Below are 18,920 nucleotides of genomic sequence, written 5' to 3' on the forward strand. Positions count from 1 at the left end.
TTTAATATTTCGTAAGGCCATCTGAATCACAATTAGTGCCATCTGAATAAGGGAAAATACACTTTTCCACATTATTGCCTATTTTAAATGTTTTCTCTCTTTCCATCTACTGCACGTCTATCACCTCTCAGGTTTCTTTTTTGATACCTAAGATGCCAAGCAGAATGTTGTATTCAAGTCTGGGCAGCCTCAGATGTCTTCAGATTCCTTCTGAAAATAAAATCCTGCAGATCTTTGTAGACCTTGTTTACACTGTTGAAATTAACAGTTGTAAAATTAGGTTGTGTTAATTAATACAGTCGAAAACATGTCTTTTCACTTAGCCTCTGACCAACATGGGTGGCATACTTTCAGATGTGATGTGTCTTCTTAGCTAGAAGAGACCAAGATCAGAAAATTGACACAATGGTCTTGTAGTCTTTATTCTTATCAGAGGAGTTTGTTTCTCTCAGGTTAACAATCATGATACCATGTAACATGATCCCAAAATGACTAGTTTTTAAAGTTAATTTAGTATAGCTAGTAAATCCATCTCAGAAAATTACTAAGCACTGAAAATTGCAATTCATAATTGGAAAAAAGAACCTAAAATGTGGACAGTATAGCAGAAACAAGAAGGGCTAAAAGAAAACAATAGCACTAGTCCGTGAGCTAAGGTAGTCATTCACATAAAAGGATCAGGAGGTACAGAGAAGGCTCATCTGAGTTCTTTCCATTTCTCCTTAAATGAAAGCTGTATAATAAGAAATAGCTAAATCTAAAATGATATGATGAAATCTTTAGCTGATCGTCTAATTAATTCACGAGATTTCTGATAAAAGATGACACCGTTAAATTAGAAGTAACATAAATAATTATTTAAAGTAAAGCTAAAAAAAAAGAGAAATTGGAGATAAATAAAGTAACAGTCAAAAGAAAGGTGAGATAAACAAAAGAGGAGGAGCTCCACCAGAACTTATTTTACCAGCTTGTATTAAAATGGAAAAGGGTTGAAGGCAAAAGCTATCCAGCAATAGGAACATGATAAACTCTTCTTTTTGATAAAGACTTATAAAATTAGCCAGGTAAATTATGGCTTTCATTTTAGGCCTTGCTCTGAAATAAAACCAGTAGAAAGTTGAGGACAATGCAATGTTTGAAAACTGGGCTGGAACTGCTGCAGCAGTTTCTGCTTTCCAAGGTGCACAGGAACTGTAATCCTCAGAAAGGACAGAGAGCTGATGTACTTGCCTATCCAAAAGGGCTTCCTCCCACTGAAGTCCCACAGCCACTGCATGTGTTGTTCATTAGCCACGCTTGCTAGACTCCCCAGGTATCTAGACTCAAGGAGAGAGGACAGAGTAATTAGGATTCCACAGAGTGACAGACAGCTCCCATCGACTTATCAACAAGGGGCACTGATTCTAGTATAAAGCATATAAATAGCCTTTCACAGGAAAACCACTACTTCCTGGCATGAAGAAATAATTACATGGAGATAAAGTCTTAAATTGCTGGATTACTTGGAGTGGAAGCAAAGTCTTAGTCTGATTTTTCTAACAGAAAAATTAAATCAGCTGGGCAACTGAAATAAATGTATACAGGAAATGTGTACCTCATACTCACAGACTGTGTTTTAACCATTGACAAAATCATTGCTACATTCTTTTCTTTAAAATAATAATCTGCCTGCACTAAAATCTAAGCCACTGAAAGACACAGCTCACCCACTTAGTAGCAGAGCAGACTATATCTTTTTAAAATTGTGTTCTGACAAAGCTAAAGCTTTGAATAACACAGTTAAAATCTTGGCCACATTTCGAAACAGATCCAAGAGCATGTAATTTAGGGGTCTGGCTTAAAGTGGTAGTGTGGTTCTGAGAGGTAATGTTGGGTTGTCTGCAATCACGATGTGTTTAGTTCAGATTGGAGAGCAGTTGTGGTGTGTATTAACCAGACTATTTCAGAATGAATCCAATGCATAAGCTCTGCTCTGTGTTTGTACTTAAAGTATACCAACCCCAAAGGAGGACTTGCAAACCCTAGCCACTGAGGGCCTTGCCACAGTGAAGTCTTCCAACTAGTACCAAGCATGCAAGCACCAGCAGGCTGCTCTTAAGCCATTTAGAGATCAGGCTAAATCCTGAAGCATTAAGAGTCAAATGGCATCCTTCACATTTGCCAGGAACTGTCAGCCATCAGTGGCTCCACTTTCTTATTTATCTGTCTTTTTGCCTGCCTTGATATCCTGTCACCTTTTTACCTGTCACACCTGCTGTTGCCTTCCCTCCGATGCTGAGCCTCTGTCATTTCTCTTGTCCCGTATTTCTGACTGCCAGTCAGCCTAACAGTGATGCCAACCCTTTCAGCCTCCCAGAAGATCCCAGGTGATGCTTGATAGGGCCTAAGCAAACAACACTGCTCATCAAAACGTGTTTTAGGAGAGCCAAAAACTTTTCTAGCAGCAGAATAAGTCAATGGCATTATGAGGATTTTGCTAATTTCATGACTGTTGCCAGATAACAGAGACAGGAGATCAGTACTGCTCCAGAGGAGTTAAAGACTGTCTTCTTTTAAAAGCTGGGACAACAACCAGACCTCAAGAGTGGCACAGCCGACTTGAATCCACTATGGAGACCATGAACAGATCTTTGGGTGTGAGCCCACTGCCAAGCCTGCTGCCCAGTTAGAGACCCATGCCTGGAGCTCCATTCCTGTTTGCTGCCTTGTATCTCTTCTAACAGTACTGATCCTGTGGATGCCATATAATGCCACACAAGATAGGGAGGCAGGCAAATTTTACATCAGGAAGAATTCAAAGTAGTAGCCTACGATATTCTGCACAGTCCCTACCGCACAAAATCTGGACCATTCCTTAATCTGGGCACGCAGGGGCATGGTGTGGAACAAGTTCATTGTAGTGCTGATGGGATGCTCCTGCTGCAAATGCCTCCTCCATTACGCCTGCAGTCAACCAAAGCAGCAGGGGATTCACCCTCTGCTCGGCTTTGCACAGTGGGTCCGCCAAGGCCTGCAGGACAGCTGAGTGTTAGCCCTCACAGCCTGCGTAATCACGGCTGCCCTAGACCAAGCACCACACAGTAACTTAGGTCCCATCAAGGGCCCCCCAAGTTCAGGGTCCGGCCGACAACAAAGTGTAAAGGATCTTGTTGACATCTGTGTACACTCTCCTCAGGTGGAGGTGTGGCAGGTTGGCCTCAGAACCTTTGATCATGGCTTTACAAATGGCAGACTCTCCCAGCACAAAGTGGTCGGCAACTGTCTGGTAGGGGACAGGATTGTGCACCCGCCTATGGCAGAGGCTCCCAAAACTTCACCCAGTGAAGCTCCCAACAGAGGCTTTGACTGTGCCTCTCGTCATGTTAGAGTTTCATGCATGGTGTTGGTGCCTGTATGTCCCAAGGGTGACATGATTCCACACCTCTGGGCCCATCTACCAGGCGTGAAATCTCCAGTGAAGCGGGAACAAAGCTGTTAACACTGACAAAAGCTCTTGGAAAATTTTGTACTCTGTCTTCTTCCTCAGACAAAAAGTCCAGGTGAGCAGGCTCAGTTAATTCAGGGTGTCCTTCCAGGGTAACTGATCCACCAGCAGGATGCCATTCCCCCTCACTGACAGTGGCTGGCCACTGACCAAACTTGGGGCTAAGAAGAGATTTGGGCAGCAGTCTCTGTGATATCACTACTAGCTGATCAAGAACGAAAATAGGGTATTTTATCTGGCTTCTGCTTAAGGACAACCAAAGCCCTGGAACTAAGTCATTTACTTTAAGTAAGCATAGCTTACTGCTGTTGTTTCAATTGTTTTAGAAAACGTGAAAATGAAAAGCATCAATATGTATCAGTAAATGCTATATCGTTTATGACATACAAGGGTGGTCTGAGCAAGAACGGTTTGAGACAAGTACCAGGGACAGACTTCAGCACTGTGAAAGGAAAGCACTGCAATAATTATAATGTTATCTAATCTTTTCTCCATAGGAGTGCTTTTTAAATACAGCCTGAGACACACACGTGACTGAAGAGAGAACAACCATTCCAATTGTTACAACTAGTCAGGGGTTTTGATGTGTTGTAGGGAAATGAGTCCTGAAGGAACATACCACTTATGATAATATTACTAACTGTGCCTCTAGGCAGGAAATGACAAGATAATGTTATTTACGGAGTTATGTAAATCTAACACTTCCTAATTTAAATTACTTTAGAGAAGGGGTCATAATGCCTTACTGAAAGGAAAAAAAAAAACAAAACCAAACAAACCACACAGCACTGATTTCTCTGCTAAATAAGTCCATTTGAAATCATTCTTCTGTGCTTTAAAATTTTTGCTATCAAGTCAAAAGCATACGTCATCTTAGAGAAGCTGCCCAAATTAAGAAAATATTTTGAGTAGCCAGTATTCAATATTTTGAAGTATTATATGCAAAACACTTAGCACAAAGACTTTGCTGATTTTACATTAAATTATCCAATACATTTAAAGGAGCTTTGTACCATTCTGATAAATTTAACTTCAGCAAAAGCACACTTGACTAGCTATGAAGGTCTCCGCAGCACAGGAGGACATTTAATTTGAACTGCTGTAGTAAATCCATGTCCTATATGGATAGTGAAGTCAGGGGATTGACTGACACGCTCTGCTTATCCCAGGCTTTTGTTTGATCACCTAGAGAGTAATCCTGGTGCCTTGAAATAGGTGTCTAGTGTTGCTTACAACGCCTTGTGGTATTCAAAACATTCAGATGAAGCTGGCAGACATGATGCAGAGCTTGCAGGAGCCCTGCATTTCCAGAGTGGCAGCTGAAAGTCAGACAAGATACACTGAGCCTTTGAAATGACTGTAGCTAAATCCCTATGCTGGAGTCACTAGAAATAATATAAGTTAAATCATTCTTTTACAGAACAAGCACAGCATTAGGAGAGGAGGGCAGCAGGGTCCATCCTGCTTTGCAGTAGGCAACACTGAGCCATCATGAAGGGTCTAACCTATTACTTTAGATGTGGTTCTGGCTGTGATTCCCAAGGACTGAGGCCACATGCTGCTAATATACAAACACCAAACAAAACAGCCGCTGCCTTACAAAGCTGGCAGTAAAAGATCTGAAATCAGACCATATTTAAGCTCTAACAAAATGTTCAACTTCAAGAAGATGAAGGTATAATATGACTAACAAAGCAGAAGATGCAACTGTGGGTTTTGTCTATACAGTGAAGAGTCCCTTCAACAACAGCCATGAAACCATCTCACATGTGAGTGAGCCCTGCTGCACTGACCCTTGAGGAGAACATGTTCTTAAGGGATAAACAAGAACTGTAACATAAATCACCAAAATTGCTGCTAAATCAGGCTGCTGTGGGATCACTCAGCCGTAATATCCCCCAGATGCTTCTCTTCATGTTGCCAAGGGCCTCTTCATGCATACAAAACAAAGCTAGAGAATGGAGTTCTTAAACTACCTTTCTCTCCAATGTGTTGGAGAAGGGTTAGATGTGGTGCAAGACTTTCACAGCAATTAGCTGATATTTTTTGCACCCACATTATCACCGTGGCATACAGCAACTTACGTCAAGACAAGTACATTTTTGTGTCTGCTTCTACCCCTATACATGGAAACTGAAAAAATGGTTGGTATGCCAACAAATGGATGCAATGTAGTTCAAAGCTCATTAGAAGCCCAAACAGGTTTGCATAAGGCCACATGCATATAGTTATGTCCAGACAATAATTGCTTCCGCAATAAATTGACATCATTGCTTTGATGGAAGAGAATCATAAAATCATAGAATACCAGGGTGGAAGGGACCTCAAAGATCATCTGGTTCAACCTTTCTTAGCAAAAGCACAGTCTAGACAAGATGGCCCAGCACCCTGTCCAGCAGAATCCTAAAAGTGTCAAATGTTGGGGAATCCAACACTTCCCTGGGGAGATTATTCCAATGGCTGATTATTCACATTGTGAAAAATTTTCCTCTTGTGCCCAGTCAGAATCTCCCCAGGAGTAACTTGTACCCATTACCCCTCATCTTTTCCATGTGACTCCTTGTAAAAAAGGAAGTCTCCATCTTCTTTGTAGTCATCCTTTAAATACTGGAATATGGTGATAGGGTTTCCCCTAAGCCTTCTTTTCTCAAGGCTGAAGAAACCCAGTTGTCCCAGTCTTTCCTCATATGGCTGGCTTCCCAGTCCTTTGACCGTCTTTGTGGCCCTTCTCTGGACCCTCTCCAGCCTGTCCACATCTTTTTTGTATAGCTTGGTCTCAAGTCCATCATCTCAGAATAACAGTGTTTTCTCTAAGAGGTTAGGAGGTTGGTTAGTTGGAGGCTGTTACTGAAACAACTTTAACAATGCTTGTGCTTTTTTCCTGTTCTGTATAACAGAAAAAGTCTAGGAAGAAAATTGGATAGAAGTTTAAGATAATCCCATTTTTGTAGTAATGAAAATTATTTTTATTTTTCAGTGAAATTGGCTGATTTACTGAAAGTCAATTCTAATCTTTTCACTTAATGTCTCATGTTTGTTTGATCTATTAAAAAACTGAGGATTGAGGTCCATGCTGATTTTATTTGCTTATTGGAAATGTCAGCTATATAAATGTCAACAGTAGGAGTATTAATAACAGAAATACCACAACTGGTGGTGGTGGTGATTGTTGGGGGGGCACCTGGGCAAAAGCACAAAATAAAATGTACTAAGCTATCTTCTTGTACCACTTTTAAGTGTGTGCTTGGGGTTGTACTTTTGTAAATCAGTTCCAGATGGAGACCAGTAGCACTCCATTTACCAGGATAAAGCTACTTCATTCTGTGGTAGTCTGACATTAACTGAATCATCACTGCCCCATGATTCATTTGCTTGCTGATTCAGTGATATGCCTTGACTTTTTGTGTAGGTGTTTAACTCTGTAATTAATTTACTGTTATTCAGTTTAACATCTACATTTCACACTATAACCTTCAGCAAGAAGTTACCACCCACAAATAATATGGGTCACCAGGAGCACACTCTTTTAGGAAATGGGGAACACCTCCCAGCAGAGTGACATATGTTCCCAAGGGATCAATTGAATGCTGAAGCTTTCAGAAAAAAATTTTAGAATACTCACAACTTACATATTTGTTTGGATAAGTAACAGAATAAAAGCAGGTGATAGAAAACCATTTCAGGAGCTGAAATTTTAAGTAAGCCAATTAACAATGTGAAATTTGTGGTAAGCTCACAAGAGCAGGTAGCATTTACATTCTAGTAAAAAATAACTTCCATCAGCTGGGAGGTATTAGAACCAAGACTTTCCTTTTGCATATTACCAAGACAACATAACCTCACACAACTGAATGGAATGAATCTAGGTTTATTATGCATGCTTGTCCACATTTCATGTTTCCTGCATGTCCTTCAACCACTTATGGAATATATTCTCTTTCTCCCATCTCCAACTCTTCCCTGTTTCAATTTTCATTTCATGGAGTAATGGAGAGGTCTGTTAAAGCCCCTTCTATTGCTCAGCTTGGTCTTCAACCTACTGCTCACATTCAACACAAGGTTCAGAACATGCATGATCCCAGGGCAAGCTCCATGTTAGCATGGCTAGCTTTTCTTCCAGTGCTAAGCTATCCCTCCTAAAACCAAAATCACAAAGCAGGGCTCCAAAGAGCAAGACTGGCAGATATTCTATTTGTCTCCTACTTTGAGACAACTATTATTGTTTTTATTTATTAGCTTTTATTTATCCTTAAAAGTCAGAAATTTTCTGTTAAAGTTTTCAAGCAGTCACAGAATCTGAAGCGCTGCATCTTCGAAAGAATATGGTGAGGCACACAGGAGCTGGCAACATTGTACTGCTGCTATATCAAGTGAAGGTGGAGCCAAGGAAGTGGTGGGTCAGAGAGGATGAAAGACTGAGTCTTTGCTCTATTTCTCTTCTCCCAAACTAACTCTCCTATTAGGAAAGCATCCTCACTGCACATGGACAGCTTCAGGACTTCATGTTGTGAATAAGGTAGCATCACCACCTGAAATGTTATGAGACTAATAATATTTCTATTCTCCACTGGGTCTGAATCCCAGGGCTTGTTCTATTTTGGGGGGAGCTGTGCAGCACAACGAAAGTGGGGCTTATCCAAATGAACTTGGCCTCGAGAGCCGCATTCAGCTCAGGGCAACAGCAGTGCACAGCAAACACTTTCACTTGGAGAAGTCTCTTACTGTTCTCTGCAAGCCCGAGCAGCAGTGTTCCAGGTGACCTTGTGATTCACTACCAGGAAGTAGCAGCTACCCTCGTGATGACTCCATCCGGAGGGACATTTCTTCCCACTGACCTCCTAAAATAAAAGAGGAAAAGGCAAAATAGACTCTTTCTCACAGTGATCTTGGTCTGTGTGCTAATAATCAGAGTGAAGGGTGGAGGTGCTGCTTATGGCTGCCCCAGAATTAAATTGAACATCAACCTTGGTGCGTATCAATAATGCTGCAGCATTGTTTAAAAGATGTAAAGAAATAAATGCCTACCAGAGGAGCCTAAAATTTATGAGTAGCTTTAAAGGTGACATGAGGTTTCAGTTCCAAAAATCCTCTTAAAAGACCACATTAGTTTGGACACTGTTTTCTGTCTCCTGCAGTCTGTGTAGGGAATGCAGTGCAACAAAATTCAGCATGACATTTTACATGGTGGAGGGGATGTATGTTTACAGAATACCTAAATGAGCTAATTTTACTAATTCCCACTCATTCTCTCACAGACTTCATTCACTGACTGTCTCATGCCCACATGCCCACAAGCACCAAGACATATCAGTGCTCACGTGGTTTGTCCAGGAGCACCTGTGGGTGACAGAGAGGAAAGGCAACCCCAGCAGTCAAGCCCTCATCATGTCTCTGGAAATCTTTTTTTCTGGTGACAGCAAACCTGACTCTGGACAACTCTTTTATTTCCTGTACAAGTCAATAGCTGTTACAGGAAGGTCCTTTGCTTGAGAGTCTCACTCATCGTAGACTCCATGCTCTGATTTAGGTGCATACTCATCGTGACAATTTTACCTTGCTCTGGGAATTCCAGGATTTCCATGTTATTCCATCACACTGAAATAACTTTTGAATGCTTTCTTCATAATGCAAGAGCCCCTTTAAATCTGGTGTACAGGCCTTTGGAAAAGAGTAAAAGTCCTGGAAAGAGAAATGTCATTTGAACATTTTAAGGAAAATAATTACACAAAACAAACAAGCTACATGAAACAGATTAAATAGCTCTTCTATTAAAAAGTTATGCAGTGAAAAGTCTTCAAAGGCTGAATTGTTAATTTAGCTGTGTATTGGTTAAACTAAACTCAGTTTTGGAGTAGGAAGGGTTAGGCTGCAGATCTCAGAGGCGTTAAATCATTTTGGAAACAGTGTGACTGAAAACAGATGGTGAAAATGCCTATGAAACAAAAGGTTTCATACCTGATGTCTTGAGCTTCGTTCAGATGCCAGTTCTGCCTTATCAGCTTGTGGGATTTCTGTCTTCCTAGAGGAGACAGCATTTATCTGTGGTTGTGCCTGATTAATTACTGACACTCGAGCCTTCTTGTTTGCTTTAGCTGATGAGGTGTCATCCTCTATTTTTAGTGATACCATCCCGTGATACTTCATTTTACAGTATCACACACACAAGGAGAACAGGAGAGGGAAAACAGGGTTAGCACATACAAGCAACTCTTAAATAAACTAAAAAAAAAAAAAAAAAAGAATTATAATACAAATTGTTGCAAATCAAGGGAAAGTGACAGAGAAAAAGAAAAATACATAGAAAAATAACGTATTGGTCATAATGAATTATTAAGACTGTTAAAGCCTGGAAAGAACAGAATGAGAAAGAAATCATAGAGATGTCTGAGCAATACTCATAATACTCTTACTCTGAAAACCACATCAGTTCCATTTCTAAATACAGATGAAGGATGAACCTGCAAAGGTAGAATAGCAGAATGAAATGGGCATATTCATGCATTAAAGAAACAAAAAATTCTTTCTTTTTCAGAATGGAAACTGATCACCTCTGAAAACAGCCATTAAAAATCACACATTACAAGTGTGTTTATAAACATATTCCATTAACTTTTAAGATCACTATAGCAGAATGTTACTAAACCACCTAGCTAAACCAATACAGCTTAAGCAGGAAAATCAATGGGCAAGTTTTAAGTAACTGTTCCCTGTTTAAGCTAACAGTATTTTCAGGTTTAAAATTCAGAACCAGATTCACAGCTTCTATAAATTTGCCTGGCTCCAGTGACTTCTTTCTTCTAGCTGACCCATAATTTAGACAAGATTAGAAGCTGCAGAGTTGCTGAAGGTGCTTGATGCATGTTTCCTTCCCCAACTTTGTTGTTCTTTTTCTCTTGCGTACGTGGATCTTCAAAATCAGGATTTATTTTTTTTCCTTGCAGTATTTTTAAATAGCTCTCAGGTCTGACTCAAAGCAAGCTTAGGTAGTTTATGGTTATTGTATGGTCAATACTCCTACCTGAGTAGGATCGCTACAAAAATATGACAACTAAGTGAAGCTATCACATCCCAATAAATTCATAAATCAGTCCATCACTGCACTACAGAAGTGTCTTACTATTCTGCCATTTCCAGTCAGTCTCAGCCTGGTCCTTGACTGATTCGCCAAGCTGTGCTCCTGCTGTGGGTCCCCTCCATGCTCTCTCATCCCTTCGGAAGGAGGCGGTGGGATCCCTTCCAAAGGAGCATTGCCAGGCCTGGAAGGTGATGAGGAGCCCGAGGAAACTGGAAACAGTGTGCCTCTCCCCCAGAAGTCACGCTTGCTTTGGCCAAAAGAATGGGAATAACTGCACTGACCTGAAAGCATAAAAAATGGCAGATGGTCAGTTCTAACTGCATGAGCAGATAACTGGTCACGTTGACATGGGCACATAAACAGCTTGTCATTAAAAGTTGGATGATTTTTTCACTTGATGTGGTTGATTTGCTGTTTGCTCAGTCATCCTCATTTGCGAGGTTTGCTATGACTATGATAGCAACTACTACCTGTGTATGTATGTTTTAATATGTAATGCATCTGTCTACCCACAGATCAGAATTTCAACCAGGCATCTTCTGAAAATACCTGTTTTCATGCATAGTTTGGGATTTGGAGTGTTGTTTTTTTAGTCATGGATAGACAGGTATCTTTAACCAATATTGGTGATACTTCCATTATGGCCAGACAACTTTCTCTTCAGAAATCCAGGACACTATTGTTCCTACAAACTAATTGTGTCAATTAACTTCTGATTTACATTATGAATGTTAAAGAGAAAACAGCTTTGAAATTTTAAAAGGAATTTTTGTAAAATGAAACCTAATACATTGCAACACAAGTATTTAAAAGATTGTTTCACTAAGCACCAGAAGAAAAAACACTCTTCAGCTTTCAGAGGATGCAACTGCTTTGCTAATTATTTCTATTTTTTTACAATTGCTTCTTTATTGGTGTGATTTTAGGCACACCACATTTGATCACTGAAAAACACAATAATAATGCAGACATAAAAGTCTAAACTCCGTAATGATCACTGCTGTGTGCTGTGATGTTGTGGACTGCATTTGTTAAGCATTAGAAAACACATTGCTAAGAGCTGGGTTTAGTTTTTAGGGGTTTTTTTTGAGATGAAAATAAATCTTTTTCAGAGGTGTGCAACAACTGTTGAACAATAACTGGGAAAAAAAATTCTAATGGACTTAAAAACCATTTTTTTTCCACTTCCATAGATGAGAACTGAACTCGTGTTGTTATGAAAAGTGGTTTCTTTCCTTGCACCCTTCTCATTTTGTACTCATTGCTTTCGCCATGCTGTGTTTCCTAAGAGGATGCATATGATTGTGTGAGAGAATAAAGGCTCTGCAACTGTCAAACCTGTTTTCTCTAAAAAGAAATTAAGCATTTTGATCTGAAGGTGAGTGTTAGGAAGAACTTGTGCTTGAAAATAAGCAGCTACTCAGCCAAGATTGTCCCACTTTCTTAATGATGAAGATCAAAAGAGAATACCTCCTTTTGAGTCCAAAATTTTCACTACAGCTTTTGTCCGTGTGCCAAGAACAGCATTCACAGGGGAGTTCAGAACTACTTCAAAGACTTCATCATCTTCCTCTAATCCGTCATAGGTAATTGCTATATTCCACATCTTGGTTGACATTCCTAACAGAAATAAACATTTTAATTACTCTTTAACTGCTATTTCAATCAATCGGGATGTCAAAGAAATATATTAATTAACATGTCTGCAGCTAGAATGGAGTAGCTGGTGTATGCTATTGTGCTCCTACCAACTGACTGGACTCCTGCTGTTCTTCCAAATAACATTAAGTTCAAATTTGTTCCTGGGCAATTACAATTCAGTTCAAGTGCACGCTCTGTAACAACAAGCTGCTGTAGATGTGCAAAATGACACAATACATAGGTTTAGGACTTCCATTGCGGTTTTCAAGAGAAAATATATCATATGCTTTTTACCTTGAAAACTTAATTTTAGAGGTGGAACAGTTATTTAGATACCTGTAAATGGATCAAAGACTATGTTAGATTGAAGTACAACCAGATTTTATACTTGGTTACAAAATTTTTACTTGGTTGCTTGCGTTTACTGGGTAACTTCAGGATTGCATTATGGGAATGAGAAAAGATCATTCCAAGACAATAAACTAGGCTGGTTATTACCCGAAAGGCTACAAAATTTGTTCAGAAAAAGTCAGAGGCAGCAGGACAGAAACAGATCTTAACGTACATGTTGCTGTCAGCAAAACATCTTGGGAACTGCTTCTGCATCACAAAGTCAGTGCTAACATCCAAAATGAGTATCAAAGATACATGTGCAACATTGTCAAAAAAAAATCTCTACATCCTTATGACACTGCATAACCTCTATTTCCTTGCTCCTTTCCAGTATGAATCATCTAGCTAAGAGAAGCTGTCAGTACAAACAGACCCATAAACTTGGGCAGGGTCTTTTTCTGCTCCTTTCCATGACAATTTATTAATTGCAGTCTAATATCCCAATCAGTCCAGTCAATTAGCATAGTTGAGGTGTGTTTTTAAAACAAACCTGTCAGCCTTACTAAATAATTAATAAATACTTCTAATTAGTGAATATCAAACATCTTGAATTTAGAATTAAGAAACTGATGCCTTGAATGTAATAGTTTGGAGGGTCCTTCCCTAAGGTTAAGCCTAAGCAAAGGACTTTTGAAGACAGCCACCCAAAAAAGATTGTGTGAGGGAGCTCAGCTGGCTTAACTGAGAAGCTGGCCAGAAAAGGGGAACAGTGTGCATCTCTTCTGTCCACATTCATAGTTAATTTTCATGCAGCTTACCACCATATTCAGAAGGACAATAACGGTAGCTGCAAACTGTCCCATGGTTGGAGAATCTGCATGGACCAGCAGAAAAGGAAAATTCTAGTAAAGGGCCTTGCACTAAAAATCTCTTTGCAACACTCTTGAGCCATTTCAGTCCACAGGCTGGTAAGCTTGACTGTATAGTACATTAGAGGAAAGAGCTGAAATCCTGGGTCAGCACAGTATGAAGGACTTTTTAGACTGATCTCTCAGATCATTTTTCCATATTCTAATTTAAAACTAAAAAAAAAAAAATCTAATGCTAGATAAAGGGTCTCAGAGAGTGGCTCTTGTTTCAGAGGTTTCATGTGTGTTCCAGAAACACCGGAAATCAGGGCAGATTTCCACCTTTCCACCCAGTTTTGTTTTTCTGCTGTCTGCTGGGTGTCCTCCCTTATCCACCTCTGAAAACTAACAAGCAGTTGCTCATTCTACACCTTTATATAAAATTTGCCTTTCTCAAGATGGGCCATAGTGGCAAATTTCCAAAACAGTCAGATTTGTGACTACAAGCTTTCCTATGTGATAGGCAAGCAAAGCTGTGGTATATACGAATTTGTCCATGGGATGCAATGCTACATAATCTCTGTAGCATGCAATGCCTTTTTTTCAAAATAAAAATCTTAAGTCCTAAAGTAAAAATCCCCAGGCTTTGGCTGGAACTGACTTATTGTATTCCCCATATCTTTTTTTCAAATGCAGGTGAGCACTTAGACTAATTTTTACCATCAAATACGTGCCATTTATTTCAGCTTTTCACAGTTGATATACTTTGTCTCCTCTGTAGTCACTGTGATTTTCTGCTATTGAAATCTTACTGCTGGCAGTCTTGGTATAACCTCTGCTGGCATTGTAGACAACATCATGGGAGGCCTGTGTGAACCCCATTTTCTAAACTCATATATGTCCTGGACTATGCCAACAGGATGTGTTCCAAAAAACCTCAGACTTGCATATGCAAAGGAAGTGATTATGATAGCAAATGGTTTTCATTCCCAGGTAATCTATTTATATGGGCAAAACCAAGTTTTTTAGGTGAAGCTAAATTTCTGTATGGTAAATTGTGAAACTTGCACCTGGACTGTTTTTTCCCTAGACTCAAGGAGATAACCAAAGCATAAGAATAATAAATTGTGCAGAACAGAGGAAGCTTTTTTCAGTATTTTCACATTCATATTCATTTTTACTATTGATTGTCCCCCAGCCAAAAAAATCAAGCTCCTTTTGATAATACAGTTACTATCATTTCTTGCTATTTACAGCCTCAGTCAAGGTCAGACTGCCATTATGATTACAGTGCAAGCAGAGATGAGGTCTGACAATTTTCAGGTTCTCTTGCACCTTTCTGGTCTTGGTTACCTTGCATAAATTAAGTTATACTCAGTTTTGTCTAAATTTGATGAGCATCCTGGGCTTTACCTATTATGTCTTAAATCTTTAAAGCATCTCACAGCTCAGCTCAGGGTGAGTCCTCCCCAGCCTAGCTGTAGGGAGATTAGAAGACATCATTTCAGCACTTCTGATATTTTAACAACTGATGTAAAGGGACTGTACGTCATCTCACCCTAAGTAATAAGGATACTGATTCACAAAGGAAGTCCACTGCACTTCCAGAAAATGAGCCCAAGTGTCTTTAATTCTATTCAGCTGCTCTAGCTACAGATACATAATAGGTTTCACTCTCCAAAATGAGAGTGCACACTTTCAAAATCAGTGAATCAATTTTATAATTATTCAGTGCAATGGTTCCTACCTGGATCAAACTGAACAAGCTTGGAGGGAGTCACTGTAAAGTCCTTTCCCAGCACAGCAGAAATTTCATTGACCTGAGAAGAAATCAAACAGTAAATGCCATGCTGTGACCTTTTTCACCAAACCACTGCATCCTGCTGTGTGCTGAACCTATTGTGTGCCTCTCCATGGGGTCTCAAAAAGACACGCCTACCCATACATGTGCTTAGGCTGAAAAAAAAGATAAGGGCCTAGAGAATAAACCTTGTGATGTGCAACTGTCATTCTGTCCTTGCTCATGGTTTAAAACTCATAATCAAAAAAATTTGCTCATCTTAAAAATTTGCCTCATCCTCTGTCAAACTGCTACTTGGCAGCATCAGATAACGCTGCTGTTCACCATGCCAGGCAACCCAGCCATACCCGGGTCATGGACAGGCACATCCTGGCATCCTGGAAGAGCAGCAGCAGCCTGGCCACGTTTGCCTATTTAGCCATTTGTGAGGTCTTGGAGGAAGCATTTGCATGCAGAGCTGCCTGTCAACTCCAAAAACTCGTTGGGATAGGCATGAACACCTACATACATAGGTATGGGGACTCCAGCGAATTTTTGTAGGAGCTCAGCAGAGGACACCAGCTTCCATACTGCATTCTTGATGCTGGGATCAATTTCAATGGTCTTTTTAGCTGAGTGACAACGAGAGCAGAGTCACTGGAGTCTGTGAAGGATAGGGCAGGATGGCCCCCAATCAAGTCAGTAGCAAAATTCCCACTGACTTCTGCGGAAGAAAAATCAAAACTATGTTTCCAATTAGGAATTGGAAACTGTGAATAATCCTGAGAAACTGTGAGGGAAACTTTTAGTATTTTTCTAGCAAGGGGAGCTGGTAAAATCCTGGAATTTCTGTTTTATGAGCTAAGATAAAATTTGTGAAGGCAAGTTGCACAAATCCTGCTTTACAAAATTATAACCTGCAGCTTTCAGTCTAATTTTTTTGACATAAGACAGAGACCGTTACTGAAAATATAGGGGGTTCCTTGGGCTTTTTCCTAGGCTGATGGCAGTGGGGGGAGAAATGGGGGAGGCTGCCATGACTGTGGAGTTAAAGGTCCCATAGCTCCTGGGTTCTTCCAGCCTAAGCAGGGAAATGAGAAGTCCCATGACCCCGGGTTGCCCAAAGCCTGGGTTTTAAAGTGGCAAATCCTGGAAACCCAGCTTCTGAACACAGTCACAGAGGAAACAGCCTGCTCTGTCACAGAAGGTCATCAAAACTGAAATACTGCTCAAAACATTTGGTTAATCAGCATTTTTACTTAAAGCTCAGAAAGTTTTTTCAGAAATTTTTCAACCATCTGTGCTAGGCACAGGACAATGGTTGAAGGACAATGTCCTGGTAAGTTTGGTTTGAATTGTATGGCCTCTTTGCTGATTACTGAAATACCTTTTAAATCTGAGGAGGAAATTAACAGGGTCCACTATTTATTTATTACTAAGTTTCCAGTTAGGAGCTTGGCTTTTAGCTTTACCTTCAGAGCGATAAAGGCAGACTCTGCAGAGTGTCCTGCCCTGGTGATTTTCAGAGACACTACTCCCACGCTTTCACACACTTCATATTCAGTCTGCTGCATTTCAATCCGAGACCACCGTAGCTCCAGCCTGTGGGAGAGGAAGGAAAGCCTGTGTGAAGCAAAGCCACCTCCCCTGCTGTCCCCATCCCCTGCTGCTCCGAGCTGCAGTGAGGAGCCATTTCTCTCTGGACTGCTGATTTAGCCAATACACATACAGAGCCTTTGTTTCCCAGTCAACACATTTGTGTGATTTGGCTGATTAGAAAGAGGGAGAGGCAGTTAATAAATACTCCAGTCGAGCCCTGGTCTACCCCAAACCAAGCCTGAACCTTGTTTCAGAACCAGAGGGGTTCTGCAGCAACTTTGAGAAGAGCAGAGATTGTCCATAATGCTAAATAGGCCAAGACAAGCTATCACTGTTTCATCCTGGTTCCCTTTAACCCTGTAGTTTTATTTTACTCTCACTCCCTGGTCTTTTCTCTGCAATACCATCCTTCTTCCCACCTTCCTTCACCTATCCTCTAACTGTCCTCTAGTGTACAGGGCACGTTCTAGGATTTCACTACCTCTGTGCGAGTGGTCTCCCCAAGCCCCTTACTTCAATACTCTGTGCTTCACTCTTCAGCCATAGAAATGGCTGAGTCCAGGTGTCTCATACACTGAATTTTAGCACTGTTTATAGGGGATGTGACTGAACCTCAGATGATTGCATGCTGCGCAGAGTAGCCAATAAAGATCTCACCTTTTTAAAAGATGTGATAAAAATTAGTGAGAGTCAGAGGAATGAAAGAGAGCAGAAAGAAGGAAAATGAGCTGTGCTACTTACAAAACAATTTGAACTTTTCCAAAACTTCTAGACCTTTCAAGGTTGACTAGCTCTAACACCAGTGGAAGTTTCCTCCTGTCCTCTTATATCCTCCAATACTCATTTTGTGGGCAACCCATTTAGAAGCCGATTTGCTTTATTTTTGCTAAAGAGGATGCATGTGCCAGATGTAGTCCAGCAGCATTCAGATAAAAGCTGGGATTCAATTTTAATAATATCAACATGCAAATCAAACTTGTATGTTGAACCAGTGACCGTTAGGTGATAAATTGTTTTGTAAAAAAAACCTCTCACAGGCTTTTAAATCCAGTATTAAAAATAATATTTTTTCCTTAAAAGCCAAACTCGCCTTTGTTCTGAGATCCAGTGCAGCTAACAGATAAATACTACTTCTCTGAAACTCCTATTTTCCATACAGAAAGTGCTTTCTCTTTGCTCTCTTCATAAAGCTGTGTTATGCATTGCTATTTGTATACAAGAAGCCACACTTCCCCATGAGGGGTGGCAGCATTTTAATGGTAGTTTTAATATCAGTGCATCTGTGAGCCAGCACAGTGCAGCTGGGAAGTGCTCAGGCTGGCTGTGTTCAGATGTGTTTGTGTATGGGGACATCTTTAGGCACAGCATGTAATGGCCAAAACATTGTCCCCAGCTCTGCTCAGTCCCTGTCCTTCCTCTAGCATGCAGGGAAGTGCTCCGCAGAGGAGCCTGGCCCTTGGAGCCAGCTCTCTGCTCCTTTTCTCTTGCCATGAGTCCTGGTTTGTGAGTAGCCAGTTTAGCCCAGGAGAATAGCGTTAGTTAATTTTCTCAGTTACTTCTGATTAAGTAAATTGGTTGAACATTCAGCCCTCTTCTCAGAAATGAAGAGAAACATTGCCCCTGCTGTAGAGCTACTTCTACTTTTGGCCTTTATCATCAAAGCACAGTTCAGTCGATACCCCAGTCTCTTAATTTTTGTACGTGAGGCTTATATGTCACAAGGAAATTTTGACAATGTGTGTCATGGTTTAACCCAGGACAATACGCCTAATATAAATTTTGGCAGTGGATAACAAAGAAGGTGCTGTGTGCCCTCCACCTTCTTTCAGTGCTCTTTTGCAGAAGTGTGGCTCTCATAGCTTTTACTGCTTGAGAGCATCCCCTCCATCGTGATCTCAAGCTTGTGAAAAAAACGTTGCCATCAGCACAGGGCAAGAGTGACCTCCAGCTGCAGGAGCATGTACATGAAGCATCAGTCCCGTCCCTCAGCACGCATTATCTCAGATCTCCAAATGCCCAACTGCCACTTAGAGTAAACTCCATTATGTTTTTCTGTGAGGCCCCAAAGGCCCTTGAGAACTGTGCCCCAGTCTAACCTAGAGCTAGCCCTTTGTATTTCACCTCCCTGAGGAGAAGAAAACTTCTTTACTACTCAGCAAA

The 18,920-nt window shown here is 40.6% G+C and overlaps 1 protein-coding gene across 5 annotated transcripts in view; it reads right to left on the bottom strand.

The window, feature by feature from the left end:
- Nucleotides 1–18,920, bottom strand: part of FREM1 (FRAS1 related extracellular matrix 1) — a 77,528-nt gene that overhangs the window by 4,085 nt on the left and 54,523 nt on the right. For 3 of the 5 annotated variants that reach the window (XR_011323268.1, XR_011323272.1, XM_069776466.1), the window contains 9 exons: nt 16,634–16,763; nt 15,129–15,201; nt 12,030–12,179; nt 10,602–10,840; nt 9,895–9,942; nt 9,440–9,622; nt 9,038–9,163; nt 8,207–8,322; nt 1,231–1,316 (listed from right to left, as the gene is read on the bottom strand). Coding sequence is in view for 2 of the 5 variants with exons in the window: in XM_069776466.1 (XP_069632567.1) it covers nt 1,231–1,316; nt 8,207–8,322; nt 9,038–9,163; nt 9,440–9,622; nt 9,895–9,942; nt 10,602–10,840; nt 12,030–12,179; nt 15,129–15,201; nt 16,634–16,763 (1,151 nt within the window). In the remaining 3 variants the exon portion in view is untranslated. Of the gene's footprint in view, nt 1–1,230; nt 1,322–7,332; nt 8,323–9,037; nt 9,164–9,439; nt 9,623–9,894; nt 9,943–10,601; nt 10,841–12,029; nt 12,180–15,128; nt 15,202–16,633; nt 16,764–18,920 lie in introns of those variants that run through there. The other 2 variants (XR_011323269.1, XM_069776467.1) reach the window with 2 other exon arrangements.

This window comes from Haliaeetus albicilla, chromosome Z, assembly GCF_947461875.1.
Source record: "Haliaeetus albicilla chromosome Z, bHalAlb1.1, whole genome shotgun sequence".
NCBI classification, from domain to species: domain Eukaryota; kingdom Metazoa; phylum Chordata; class Aves; order Accipitriformes; family Accipitridae; genus Haliaeetus; species Haliaeetus albicilla.